The sequence below is a fragment of the Photinus pyralis genome, unplaced genomic scaffold (assembly GCF_008802855.1).
Source record: "Photinus pyralis isolate 1611_PpyrPB1 unplaced genomic scaffold, Ppyr1.3 Ppyr1.4_LG5, whole genome shotgun sequence".
In the NCBI taxonomy this organism is placed as follows: Eukaryota; Metazoa; Arthropoda; class Insecta; order Coleoptera; family Lampyridae; genus Photinus; species Photinus pyralis.
In genome coordinates, this window is record NW_022170596.1 from 26,907,660 (window position 1) to 26,921,091 (window position 13,432).

The 13,432-nt window shown below is 37.4% G+C and overlaps 4 protein-coding genes across 6 annotated transcripts; 2 read left to right on the plus strand and 2 right to left on the minus strand.

The window, feature by feature from the left end:
• Window positions 1–321: 321 nt before the first annotated feature.
• LOC116170148 (histone acetyltransferase KAT2A-like) lies at window positions 322–4,207 on the minus strand. Its single transcript, XM_031486336.1, has 11 exons — window positions 3,890–4,207; window positions 3,748–3,841; window positions 3,558–3,703; window positions 3,238–3,509; window positions 3,020–3,185; window positions 1,968–2,097; window positions 1,684–1,919; window positions 1,421–1,629; window positions 1,152–1,372; window positions 631–1,107; window positions 322–582 (listed from the first exon to the last, which is right to left on the minus strand). The coding sequence occupies exons 1-11, from the start codon at window positions 4,097–4,099 to the stop codon at window positions 389–391; spliced, it is 2,355 nt and encodes a 784-aa protein (XP_031342196.1). The 5' UTR covers window positions 4,100–4,207; the 3' UTR covers window positions 322–388.
• A 319-nt stretch (window positions 4,208–4,526) lies between these two features.
• On the plus strand, window positions 4,527–9,062 carry LOC116170149 (eukaryotic translation initiation factor 2A-like). The gene is made up of 8 exons (XM_031486337.1): window positions 4,527–4,741; window positions 4,789–4,933; window positions 4,981–5,199; window positions 5,304–5,504; window positions 5,550–5,755; window positions 7,015–7,445; window positions 8,491–8,829; window positions 8,879–9,062. The coding sequence occupies exons 1-8, from the start codon at window positions 4,717–4,719 to the stop codon at window positions 9,002–9,004; spliced, it is 1,692 nt and encodes a 563-aa protein (XP_031342197.1). The 5' UTR covers window positions 4,527–4,716; the 3' UTR covers window positions 9,005–9,062.
• Window positions 8,826–9,505, minus strand: LOC116170151 (M-phase phosphoprotein 6-like). The gene has a single exon (XM_031486342.1). The coding sequence runs from the start codon at window positions 9,476–9,478 to the stop codon at window positions 9,059–9,061; it is 420 nt and encodes a 139-aa protein (XP_031342202.1). The 5' UTR covers window positions 9,479–9,505; the 3' UTR covers window positions 8,826–9,058.
• Window positions 9,506–9,536: 31 nt separating this feature from the next.
• Window positions 9,537–13,028, plus strand: LOC116170150 (probable serine incorporator). Of its 3 annotated transcripts, XM_031486338.1 has the most exons (9): window positions 9,537–9,670; window positions 9,718–9,882; window positions 9,929–10,113; window positions 11,365–11,659; window positions 11,707–11,890; window positions 11,938–12,138; window positions 12,278–12,316; window positions 12,441–12,591; window positions 12,642–13,028. In XM_031486338.1, the coding sequence occupies exons 1-9, from the start codon at window positions 9,635–9,637 to the stop codon at window positions 12,778–12,780; spliced, it is 1,395 nt and encodes a 464-aa protein (XP_031342198.1). In that variant the 5' UTR covers window positions 9,537–9,634; the 3' UTR covers window positions 12,781–13,028. The 3 variants fall into 3 exon arrangements, with proteins under 3 accessions (XP_031342198.1, XP_031342199.1, XP_031342201.1); XM_031486339.1 differs by lacking the exon at window positions 12,278–12,316 and having other exon boundaries at window positions 12,420–12,591; XM_031486341.1 differs by lacking the exon at window positions 12,278–12,316.
• Window positions 13,029–13,432: the final 404 nt, after the last annotated feature.

The window sequence follows — 13,432 nt, forward strand, 5'->3', positions numbered from 1 at the left end:
CATGTAACAAAATTTCTTCAGATTCCTCACCCCCATAACTTCGAAAAACATCAAAGTGTGTTCACAATTTAAACATGGAGAAAGTTCGGTTCAAAGCGCTTCAAATCAGTCTTTCTTTTTCCATTTAATCTTCTTATTAAAACAAATTATCATATTACCTGATTAACCATACCATTTCTGTCCATGGTGATTTTGCTTCTAAGTCTCTCCGTTTGGATTACTGTGAATATAGTAAATAATAATAAAGGAGAAATTATTAAATTTAATTCATAAGCGCTTTAGGTAACATGATACATTTTCGCATCAATTGAAAACACTATAATCGATACTTAAGAATTTATTTTAATACATTTAAATAATCGTTGATTAGATACAAATTTATGCTAAATTATTTATCCCACAATCCCATCTCCTTCATTTTCGTACGAAAGTACTGCTGTAAATTCACAGCACACTTATAATACTCCGTTTCGGGCGAATTATAAATTCGACAGTTTGTAAATATCCTCGTCATATCCGCTATAAACAGTCGGCGTGAGACATAATACCTCTGCTTTAACCTTTCTGCCATAGTTCGTAAATCTGCAATTTAAAAATGTAGCATCTGATCAATTTGGAATGAGAACTTACCCATAGGATACTTAATGTGTTCGTAATAGTCGGGAACTGTGATTTTATCGACAGGTTGCCGAAACGGCCAAGAGTCCTCGTGACTTTTTACCGATTGCAGAACGATCTTTAGCATACCGGCTAAAACGTCGACGTCTTGAGATTCTTCAAGTTGGTGGCCACCGCGAGTAGCTCGCGCTGGTGGTCTCCAACCGGTCTCTTGTATTCCAGGTATCGATTCAACGGGAATACTCCTCAAACCTTCCCTGAAGATGGTTAGTCCGGGGTGTATCTTCGAAACAGTGCGTTGTTGCTGGTAAATTAACTGCTTTATAATCTCCTTTTGTCGCCGAACCACTGATGTAAATTCTGTGTACACAATTTTGGGGTTAAGCTCACAGTGCATTAATGTCGCCCCCTCGTAATCCTTGATGTACCCTTGATAAATTGGTCGGGACAATTTAATATCCTTTGAGAAGCCTTGTTTTTCGAAGTAACCTAAAATGACGAGGTGTTGTAAGTGAATTTTTAAGAAATTCTACCTATCGCGAACTCGTCTGCAAATGTGAGGAAATGGAGTATATTTTTGCGTACGTGGTAATCCTTTAAATAGTTCATCATGTGAGTGCCATATCCTTTAACCTGTTCGCTTGAAGTAACCGCACAAAATACGATCTCGGTAAAACCTTGAGTTGTAAAGGTCCTGAAACAGATACCTCCAATAGGACTGTTATCCTTGATGAGAGCCATTGTACGGTGTTTCCTGGAAGGGGAAGTTAGTAGTATGTGCTTGTGGATGAGAGAATCTTACGGATCGAAGAGAAGTTGGCTGATGTACTCCTTGGGCATTCTGGGTAGTTGGTGTGAAAATACGTTTTGCAATCCGATCAACCACAACATGGTTTGTTTGGTAACGGGCGCAGTTAAACTGTTACCGACGACGTGAAATTCGATGATTTTGCGCTTTTCCTCCAGCTTTGGTGCTTCATCACGTGCAGGAGCATTCTCGGAGAAGACAACCTGAAAAAATAACACGCGTCATTCGAAAACATTAAAATTTGGCTAATTACTTACATCTGGACCAGTCATGTAGTTCGGATCATTTATCGTCGCAATAATTTCCGCAACAGTCTCACTGCTCAAATCCTCAAACTGCTCTTCGGGCGCGAGCTTCCGCTTTTTGGCCTCACGATAAATTCCATCACCTTTCCTTTCCACTTTTGCACCCGCGCTGAGCGTAATCGTGGTGTAACTGTCCTTATCATTGGGGAGTAGTTTTTCAAACTCGCCTCGTTTTGGTGTGCTGGTTTCTAAAATGTGTCATTGTAATTAGATGTAGATTTTGTTTGAAACTCTACTTGTGTCGAGAAGGGCCTGTAAATGCGGTGATGGGACTTTAAACTCGGGATCCCAAATGGGAGAGTTCACCGCATATATTTCCTCATCTAGTTGTTGTAGAAAAGGAGGGAAATGAGTTAACACCATCACCTGTAAGTGAACGTTTCAATTATTAAAAATTACGGACATCTAGGTTTCTACGGCGAACAAAAGATGGCAGGATTATTTAAAACAACAATTTCTTGGTTTTGTGTATTATTTATTTATATAATTATTATATTATATTACTTATTTATTTTTATAGCATATGTGAAATTGACATTTTAACAGGTTTGAATGAGCAGGCTAAGCCATTCTTTAACCGTAAGGGTAGATAGTGAAACAAATGACTGCGCATTCTAATGACATCTTATTTCAAATGCACAATATAAAATGACGTTCACGACATATGACAATTCTGTTTCTATGGAAACCATCGTGACGGCAGAACCTAAGCTTGCTATTTTTGTCATCTAAATTAAATTCAGAATTGTCAGAAGGTTTACAATGATTTGTATGGCTTCTGCTATATAAAATAAAGTTTTGTATTATACACGACGATAAAGGGAAACTAACCATCTCGTGAATTAACATCTTTCACTCAATGGTTATAATGACCCTTTATCGTCTTGTATTCTAATAATAATAATAAACTATTATTCACACGTTTTCACGTTCTTTGTTTTTTGTGTGTCAGTTGAAATAAAAAAATATTTGGAACTAATAAACATTTCCACATAACAAACCATTGTGCCATCTTCTGTTCGCCATGGAAACCTTGCGAGACACATTGGGCATTAAAAAAATCGACTAAATAGTACAAACGCCACCTAGCGGCCAAATGATTAGAAATAGCTGAATTTTGTGGCGCCTGTGATTTTCTCTTTAAAATTTAGCTCCGATTTTTTTCTTTTCGTGAAATAAGAGGTGTTCCCATAAGAAACTCTCAAATTTGAACTACCCTGTACAAATGCATAATTTTTTGTTGCATCCCAATTGCTAGTTCACATGAAATATACAAGGGTCAACTCACCCTGCGTTCTAACGGCATACGATCTCGCTCCTGATGAAATTGGTCCATAATTTGCCTGCAGACATACTTAAAAACCGCACGAAGCAATGGGCGGCCAAACACCTGCGTAGTATCATAGTGGGGCAGAGAATCACAAAAAGCGGGTATATGACAAAAGATCAACCACCTGAAATATCACATAATTGGGGGAGTCATGGTCATCTAACTTTAATATTTACCGTGTGTATGCAATAGTGTAAACTGTCGCCTCTTCGGGACTGACCACCTGCTTTTGACTGCTCGGCGAGGGAAAGTCCCATGTATTTAAACAATGCAAGAATATCTTCGTCAATTCGTATATTGTTTTTAATTCCTGCTGAGGCAGATGAGAAAATTTATACATCACCAAATTTGTGACCGCCTTATGAATAGACGGCTTCTCAAAGGGAGGTTGTCCCAACGGCCCCTCGACCACCGGATTGTCGAGTGTTAAGATGCATTTACGGAGCAACTGAAACACACAATCACTAACCAGCCCAACTCCATACCTTTTGACTACCTTAAAAAGATAACTATACACTTTTTTCGTGTCCGGATTTTCTTCCCTATTTAATGATGTGTATATGTTGTCTACATCGACAACCATGCCTAGTAGTCGATTAATGTCTGCCTCAGATTTATTTCGTAAGTGTGAAATGTGGGTCTCTACAAACCAATTTTATTATTTGCCCATTTACATTTTACGATACCTAAAGAATGCTCGCAACGACACGGATCATTAAATGAAGTTGTAGGTAGCGCATTTTCCGTTTTCTTCCAACCAATACAGTCGCATTTGTCACACTAAAAACGAACTAAGTGTGAAGCGTTTTCTGCACGTAAGACATTTACCTGGCATTTGGAGTATATGGCAAGTTTCAGCAATTTGCGATTATAAGGGAAACTCAGGACCGTCTGCTTACGTTGCTGGATCCGCTGTAAGTTTGTTTGCCTCGATGCCTGCTCCGGTTTGTTAGCGTTTGACTGCATTTGCGTGCTTTCGTTTGTGGAACTCATTGCGTCCGCCGTTTCTAAATTTTGGTGTAAAACTACATTTGACATGTTCTGCAAATGCAGTGATTTTATTTGTAAGATTTATTTATCAAGTTTGGTTGATGTTTATAAGTAAACGTCAGACAGACAAATTGAGGTTAGGTAATAACTAAACGTCAAAAGTTGAGCTATATTAATAAAGGATTTATATACTAAAAACCCGCATAATTGGCATATTTGAAAATGATAACAAAAGTTTAGTTTATAAGTAAAATTTATTAATAGTGTGGTTGATTTTTAGAAGAATTTTAGTTAATTTAAAATAATTTTAAATGTAATTTTTTCGCGGGAAATGAAAAACAACTGTTGTACCAGTGCGTCTCAAACAGCGTAGGTTACACTCGTCCATCGGTCTATGAAACAACTCTTGGGAACTTCGAAAAAGTTTGAGGACCATGGTGTAAGAGTTGGAAGTACCGGCATAGTGCACTAGATGGCACGCTGATACGTGCTTTCTTGAAGCCCCCCTCACCTAATGTGCTTCATACGGCAAATTAAATTCGTAATATGAACCCTTTTTGAATAATTTGAACCAGTTTTCCTCATTTTTTTCATAACAGTTTTTATCCATTTCTTTATAGTTTCACAATAATATGAAAGTTTGATAAATCCTGATATAACCTAAAATGAATCCGGCCATTTCTTTTGCAGGTAAATCGCCGACTATTAACACCACTTCTTTATCTTTTACATTCCAGTCAGAAGTTCCCTGGGAATTAGCATTAACCATGGACCACCAAAATTTAGTTGCAACGACCTATTCGAAGCGGTTCGTAGTAAATCTTGTCGTACGATGCTCTTCAGTCCTGCTGGCGACTATTTTGCCTACGTTAACGGTTTGAAGTACGTACGCGATGCGTGTAACTATTTGTTAACGCCGTAGTTTTCAGTTTACACCTGCTACAGACCGAAAAATGGAAGACGATCGCTGTTATCGAAAATACCAAGTCGTATCATTTGAGCTTTTCGCCGAAGGGCACTTACCTGTGCGCGTGGGAACCTTTTGCGACCAATAACGCCAATCCTCAAGGCAGTCCAAACTTAAATATCTACGAAAGCGAAAGTGGAAAACTTGTAAAAAACTTTGTTCACAAGAAGCAAACTAATTGGTAGATATTCATTTTTTTTAGTGTAGTCATCAATACTTACACAAAAAAATACCTATAGGATCTATCCCTTAAATTAATGTACTGTATCTATCTATGCATTTTAGGGAACCCCAGTGGAGTGCAGATGAGGTGTTATTTTCCCGTTTGGTCGACACAGATATCGTGTTCTACAACTCGAATGACTTTCAGGTCATCAATCGAGTTAAGTCATACAAAGTTATGTCGTACACGATATCACCCAATGTGGAAAACTACTTCGTAGTGCTTCACACCCAGGATGGAAAGGGACAACCTGCCATTGGAAGGTAATTGCCAAACTGTGCATACACCCATTTGATAGGATGTTTCAGATTGTTCAAATATCCGATGTTTGAACACCAACAGAGTATAGCCAATAAAAGTTTTTTCCAATCGGATAAAGTCGAATTTTACTGGAGTGCGAAGGCTACTCACGTTTTGCTATTGACTATGACGGAAGTCGATAAGACATCCTATTATGGCAAGCAAGGGCTACATTTTATCAGCACAAGTGGTGATACTGCCATGGTGACAATGAGTAAGTTCGACTGCTCACTGTATATGAATCAATATTTGATTCCATTTCATTACATTCTACACTGCCTTCTAATCAGAATTTTCTGAGAAATTCGGTATAATAAGAATAATAGTGGTCCCTAAACTAATCCTTGTGCAATATGCATGCAGTGCTAGTAGCTATGACCAAAGGTCGCTTGTGGCATGTATCAAAAACTGGCTCCGTATTTATGCAGTGTCAAGTACACATAGGTACCCTGTAGTTTAAACAATATTTTTCTATTTGTATTTTAATAATTAACCATGGAACAAAGTATTATCATTCCGTGCTGAAATTGTGAAAGGTACCTATGTGTAAGTAAAATATAATTGCCAACTTATGAAAACACGGGTACTATGGATAATTTCTAAAGGATTTCAGAAAAATTAGGAGCATTTCAAGATTCTTCTGTAAGAGTTCAAATAAATTTTGAGATAATTAAAGTAAATATTATTATGAGCTTGCTTAGATTAATTTCTGAAATTTTTATTATTTAAAAGATTCAGGGATATTTTATGATTAGAAGGCACTATCCCACAGATCTCCTAATTATATGTAGGAAGAATTCTGCGATATTGTAGGAATAGCTTGTGATTGTTCCAAAACATTGCAGTTATTAGATTAGTTCCAAGTGACATACACAAACAAATCTACAGAGGTGCCTCATGGGACTGTCCTTGGGCCACTTTTTTTTATGACATCAGACTGCTTTTTTTTCATTTATAAGAAAAAGAATTTATAAGAATTATGGAGCTACTCCTAGTCCGATAGAGATGATAGCGCCTCAAGAGCCTTTTCTCGGACCAAATTGTGCTTAGTTCCTCTTAATGATTTGTACAGTCATATGATTGTTGTTAAATCCTAAAAACTTTAAATACCATAAAAACGATGAAACGTTTTTAATATTCATAAAAATCTTAAACATTCGAACTTCCTATCGCCTCTGAGAAATTCCGTTTTTCCCGTATACCGTTATTGTGGGAATTGCGAGAAGTGCTTTCGGAGTACACCCCGACGCCTTGAAAGAAACTTTTTGACTGTAAAATATAAAATCTTGTTGTCCCCGTTCCCGTGGGAATTTCGTCAAGGTTTTCACTAATTGAGAAACTTGGGCCAATATTCGAAACGTGGACGAATGCAAGGGTGTAAAGGTACCATTCCATTCATTCATATCACCTGATAAATTGATACTCTCAATTAACTCGGTCATGCTAGTTTAAATAAGATTAAAATTGTTTTAGATAAGGAAGGTCCAATTTACAACGTCGCTTGGTCACCGAGGGACACCGAATTTTGTGTCGTATACGGTTTTATGCCGTCTCGTTGCACAATCTTCAACTTAAAATGCGAAATGATCCATCAGTTTAGTGCAGCTCCACGTAATAGCATTTACTATAATCCACAAGGTAACATCCTATTAACTGCCGGTTTTGGAAATCTGCGCGGCCATATCGAATTGTGGGATATCGCTTCCAAAAAACTGATAGGTAGCTGCGAAGCGGCAGACTCCACGTTGTTGCAGTGGTCGCCCGACGGTACCCACTTTTTAACTGCGACGACGGCTCCGAGATTACGTATTGGCAACGGGTATAAAGTTTGGCATTACTCTGGCGCCTTAATTCACGAACATCCTTACAAGGAAAACGATGAGCTTTACGACGTTGCTTGGCAGGTAAGCGAGCTCATTCCATTAGGGATACAAATGCAATAAGTCATGACGTTTTTGAATTTTCTTTTTTTTTGCGACGAAAACGTAATAAAAAAGTTTTTATTTATAGCAGATGTTAAATTGACATTTGAATAGATATGAATGAGTAGACTAACCTTGAGGGTAGATAAAATGATCACTTCTGTCATTCTTATTTGAAATGGGACGCGGAGCACGATTTAAAATGGCGTTTAGAACATATGGCAATGCTGTTGCGACTGCGACGGCAGAACCTAAGCTCGCTATTTTTGACGTCTAAATTAAATTCAGAATTGTCAGGGCTTCTGCTATAAATTGTATTATACACGACGATAAAGAGAAACTAAGCATCTCATGGAAGTTAATTCACTCGTGGTGGCGCCACTCATGAATTAACATCTTTCACTTAGTGGTTAAAATATTCCTATATCGTCTTAGTTGGTTTTTCAAGGGTCATATTCCATTTTCTACTACTTTTTCCTGTGCGCCATTGGTAGATTGTGAAACATGAATTAAATTTTCTGATCTGTTAGGATACTTTTTGATCTCTTATTTTTTTATATTTGCGATGGTTATATCTAGAAAAAAATAAAAATCAATTTTCTTTAGTATGAAAGTATAATTTTTAAAATGGTCTAGTAGGCCCTGGATTTATTTGGATAAAATCTTGTTTTTATTTTGACAGTTGGGATTTGGAATTGCATCTTGTGTTTGCATATGTTTAGGTTTAAATTGTAAAGTGTATGGTAGAACTATTATTTATTATTAAAATTGCTATTGCCACTTGTTGTTCAAAAACAAAAAGCAGGTAATATATGACCGACAACGCGACCTCTGCAATAATATGATTAGACTAAATTTTATCTAGAGAATTTCAATTCCTCCCCTAAGAATTAAAATTTTTTCCTTTAAATGATTTCAATTACACTCAAAAGGTGTCTCTTGTGTTAACCAAAAATACTTTGTTCCCTTTTGAATTTAATAATAATTTTAGTTTGAGGTAGTTTTGATTCAGATTGTTATTTTGCAGAAAGCACCAAAGGATGCCTTCAAAGAACCAGCAGTTAACTTCCAAAAGGTCGAGGGGATTGTATCAAATCAGCCGCAAGCTTCAAAGGAGGCATACCGTCCACCATCTGCACGCAATCGTCCGCCAATCACTTTTAAACTGCACGACGACGATAGTGACGGTCAGCTACCACCGGCAGCCCCATCGAAGGCGGCGCTAAAGCAGAAGAAGAAACGCGAGAATAAGAAGGCCCGCAAGCAGCAGGAAGAGCCAAACTCCAATCCTCCCATTACGAGCACTGTTTCTGTGATACTAACCGAAGATGAAGAGAAAAATAAAAAAATTAAAAACATCAAAAGGGTAAACGTAGTCAATTTATTTTACTAACACCTTAACAATTTACATGCAGAAATTGGATGCGATCGGCAAACTTAAAGATCAGCAATCTCAGGGGAAAGTATTAGAAGTGAATCAGCTGGCAAAAATCAAAAGTGAAGATGAGCTCATGGTCGAGTTAAAGAAGTTACAGCTGTAATAAATTTTCTAATTCTGTTAATGTTTGATAAAACAAATAAATTGAGTTTAAAGGTCAATCATCGGACGGTTTTAAAAACTTATTCTTCTTCCTATTTCTTTTGGTTTCGAACTTTTTTCCCATCGTGTTCACAGTAGACGAATATGCATTGGCCATTTCTACATCGGATATTTCGGTCTCTCGTACTTTGTCCGTTTTGATTAGTTTCTGATGGTAGTCGTTCATTAACTTCTCAATTTCCGGATTCATTCCGTTGAAAGATAGTCGACCTTCGATAAGGTCTTTGCAGGTGAAGATTCCTACCTCTGTGAAGTTTATGTTTCCACTTTTTCGCATTGCTTCCGTAATTTCGTTGGCATACATAGCTTCCCCTTCTGCGTCGTCTTTTTCCTTCTCGACTCTTTCTTTGGTCTTTTTCATGAATTTCATCTCCAAAACGGCTCTGGAGAGCTTTGCATTCTTTTTCTGCTCCATTTTCTGTAGCAATTTGTAATTGTAGTATTGAGGTTATGCAACGGATTTTCTGAGGTTATGTAAACCCCCACCTACATCTGCTAATTTCATGTTTGTTTTGACTTCATTTTCAGCTGATTACTCATCGTTTACTGATTGTTTTTGGAAAATTGTGCAATGGGGGCCGTTTTAGGACTTTGTTCAGCCGCGCAGGTATTTTCAATGCAACTAACTCAATTTTGCTCATTCGAAATTTCTAGCTCGCTTGCTGCTGCGGAAGTGCCGCCTGTTCTCTTTGTTGTTCAGTTTGTCCATCATGTCGAAATTCGACATCCTCACGTCTTATGTACGCCGTACTGCTACTAGTTACAACGATTGTAGCTTGCATTACACTGTCTCCAGGATTGCAGGATTTCTTACGCAAGGTAAACCTTTCGAAAGTGTATTTTGCACGAGTGGATTTTATTGTAGGTACCTTTTTGTAATAACTCGACTCGCTACATTCCAAATTCAGTCCACATCAATTGCGAGGAAGCTGTCGGGTATATTGCCGTTTACAGAATATGCTTCATAGTTACTTGCTTCTTTGCTCTGATGGCATTAATTATGATAGGGGTTAAATCGTCGAAGGACGCTCGTGCTGGGATACAAAATGGGTATTATTTTTTTAAAGTGTTACATAAAACCACTTCATGCATCATTTCTGTTAAAGATCTTGGAGTAGTAATTTATGTAACTACTAGACTATTATGCGAGGTGTTATGCCCGAAAGGATCTATTCTCATGGTTATTACTTACTAGAACATTGTTGAAATTATAACAAAAGATGCTGGTATCTCATGTTTGTATACTTGAAGGGTAAACCTTCTGCTCCAAAATTTCGTGCACATTTCTAAAATTCGCCCTCGAAAATCTTGCGACTGATTACTTCAAGGGAATTGCAGTAACTTGAAATCAGACTAATGTACATAATCTTACGTTCCCTTTTTTTTTTGTAACATTTTACATATCTTGTACATATAACAATTTAAACAAGTTTGCTTTTTAGCAAAGGACTCTCATTTCATTGGTATTAAAAACCGGTACTTTTACATCAACAACAAACTGCTCTACCACTATGACCTGTTCCCCTTCAGCTGTCAGCAGGGTGGCTTCAACCACTATCATATTCTACATCAACATTCATTTTCACTTCCTGTGATTTACCCTTCTCCATTTTCTTTTCAACAACGGGACTGACCACTTTCTGGTCCACCCCCCTGAAATGCTAAGTATTTCCTGTCTGATCTCAATCCCATGTTTTTCCATCTCCGCAAGTATCTCTGTTCTTGTCACCTTTAATTCCACATTCTGTGAATCCATTTTCGTATTCAGTTCATTTTTGCATTGTGTAAGTACATTTCTTTTCAAATTCTTATTCATTGCCTCCATTTTTTCAATCAAATTTGCCTTGAATTCTTTTATCGCCTCCAAAAATTGCGCGAAATGCCCTTGCGGTAGGGTCGTCAATCCCATTGTAGATGACCCACCTCAAGGGCGCCAAATCAAAATGCTGCATGTCCCACGTTGGGCGCCAAAAATTAATGTTATGTGCCCCATGTTGGGCGCCAAAAATTAACCGTCGTTTAAACTATGTAACAACAATAAATAACTTCTTATGTGTTTTTTCTTCGGTTTTTTCTTTTAAAAAGAAAAGAGACTGGCGGTGGATACTGTTACGAATCGTTTATTATGGCAATGTTGCCAAGGTTTTAATTTAAATAAAACATGCTACGCAATTAGCCTTTAAGGAACTTAAAGGATTTTACAGAAAGATTCTTCATTGGAAACATACTCAAATCAGTAAAAAACAGGAGTGGTTTTGTGTAACAAACTTTAATGACACTTATTGCATATAACGCTTTTAGCTTTTGGGGATTAAAATATCTGCTAATTATTGGCGGAATAATTGGCGCCTTTTTCATTCCCGAAGCATCTTTTGGTTCGGTATGGATGTACTTCGGATTGATCGGCGGCTTTCTCTTCATACTGATACAACTAATTTTGATTGTTGACTTCGCTCACTCGTGGGCCGACGCGTGGGTGGGCAATTACGAGGAGACCGAATCGAGAGGCTGGTACATTGCACTTTTGGGCGTTACGTTTCTCAATTACGCCCTCGCACTTACCGGTGTGGTGCTGCTCTACGTCTTTTTCACTAAGGTAAAACGCGCTCGAGTTACCGTTGCGCGCTAACTTTTGTTTTGCAGGCCAATGATTGTAGCTTGAATAAATTCTTCATTTCAATTAACCTAATTTTGGCAATCGGTATAAGTATCGTATCTGTTTTGCCTAAAGTGCAGGAAAAGCTGCCACGTTCTGGACTGTTGCAATCGTCAATTGTTTCTTTGTACACCATCTACCTGACGTGGTCCACGGTCTCCAATTCACCAGGTTTTTATTAAACGTAGTGGAATGAAATACTGTAATGATTTTTTTAGACTCTGATTGTAATCCTGGACTGTTGGGAATAGTGGGCGCGAACTCTACAGCTAAGTCTACACAATTGGGATTTGATGGACAGAGCATTATCGGTCTTGTGGTGTGGATGGGTTGTATTTTATATTCGTCTCTACGTACAGCAAGCAGCTCATCTAAAATTACTATGTCTGATCAAATTTTGGCTAAGGACACTGGAGCAGGTGAGTGACTTATGCAAGTTTGCTTTTATTAGTCTTGTATATAGTACCTATTTTATTTTCCTATCCATAGCATTATGTAGTTAGTGTTTGTTCTATTTCATTGTCGACATTAAAACTAATAACTTTTTTCTCACTACAGTGAAGAGCAATGCTGACGCCTCTCTTGTAACACACGAAGGTATGGCTCTTAAGTGCAATTTTTACAGATTTTCAACATAATGCTTGGATATATTTTCTGCACTTTTTTTTAACTTTATTTTTTATTTTATTTATATGAAAAGAACCTTATACACCTATCGCAGGTAAAGATGGAGGCAATGACGGTGGAGAATCTGGTGATAAAAAGGTATGGGACAATGAGGAGGAGACTGTAGCTTATAACTGGAGTTTCTTCCACGTTATGTTTGGTTTGGCCACTCTGTATGTGATGATGACATTAACCAATTGGTATCAGTATGTGTCTTACACTTTACTAACCCGGAATATTTACGATTTTGTTTTAGACCAAATTCTGATCTAACTACTTTGAATGCTAATGCGCCCTCTATGTGGTTTAAAGCAATTTCGAGCTGGCTGTGTATTGCATTGTATGGTTGGACTCTTGTTGCTCCTATTATTCTTCGCAATCGTGAATTTAATTAAATATGTTACCTGCACTGTTATGTATTATATAATATTTGTGTGCTTTTGATATTATATGTAAATTACTGTCGTGAACAAATATTGCATACAATTTTCTGGTAGGTTGCTATGTTTGATCTAATAGTAGTGGATTAGAGTTGGCTCGTGCATAGTATGTTAATGTTTATACTATATTAGAGTAAGTAGAGGACGCGTTTCATTATAATCGTTTAATCTTTTCATATTAGAATAAAATGTATTGGGAATTTTGTGCTCGTTTATTCATTAATGAGTTAACTAATTGCTGGTTACACTAAAAACTCCATCCATTAACTTTAGACAGGTGAAGGGTTCGTATAATAATCCAAAGGGTATTATTATTATTCTAAGATGAAGTGTGGTTTTATTCTGACATGCCCATGTCTGTGAAGTTGGCCTGGATAAAATAGCCCGGCAGCATCGCATCATGCTAGATCGTTAGTGCTTTGTTAGTGCTAGTTAGTGCCTCATAAGTTAACATAAGGGCTCAAACCGTTTTCTCAAAATAAAATTTTTTTTTGTTCGGGTCAACTTCACGTTTGCCCGGACAATGGCTCCAATTTGCATTAAATTTTGTAGATCGTTAGTGCTTTGTTAGTGCTTCATTATTCAACGTTAGGACTCAAATCGTTTT

Bases quoted from the DNA above. Each gene is read 5' to 3' on its own strand.
- LOC116170148 (XM_031486336.1), bottom strand. From the start codon at position 4,099: ATGTCAAATGTAGTTTTACACCAAAATTTAGAAACGGCGGACGCAATG. The intron at 3,704-3,747 runs GTATCGTAAAAT...ATTGGTTTGTAG, and splicing joins TCGTTGCGAGCATTCTTTAG to AGACCCACATTTCACACTTA. The intron at 1,630-1,683 runs GTAAGTAATTAG...TTATTTTTTCAG, and splicing joins ACTACATGACTGGTCCAGAT to GTTGTCTTCTCCGAGAATGC.
- LOC116170149 (XM_031486337.1), top strand. From the start codon at position 4,717: ATGAATCCGGCCATTTCTTTTGCAG. The intron at 4,934-4,980 runs GTACGTACGCGA...CGTAGTTTTCAG, and splicing joins GCCTACGTTAACGGTTTGAA to TTTACACCTGCTACAGACCG. The intron at 5,756-7,014 runs GTAAGTTCGACT...AAATTGTTTTAG, and splicing joins TACTGCCATGGTGACAATGA to ATAAGGAAGGTCCAATTTAC.
- LOC116170151 (XM_031486342.1), bottom strand. From the start codon at position 9,478: ATGGAGCAGAAAAAGAATGCAAAGCTCTCCAGAGCCGTTTTGGAGATG.
- LOC116170150 (XM_031486338.1), top strand. From the start codon at position 9,635: ATGGGGGCCGTTTTAGGACTTTGTTCAGCCGCGCAG. The intron at 9,671-9,717 runs GTATTTTCAATG...CGAAATTTCTAG, and splicing joins GACTTTGTTCAGCCGCGCAG to CTCGCTTGCTGCTGCGGAAG. The intron at 12,592-12,641 runs GTATGTGTCTTA...ATTTTGTTTTAG, and splicing joins ACATTAACCAATTGGTATCA to ACCAAATTCTGATCTAACTA.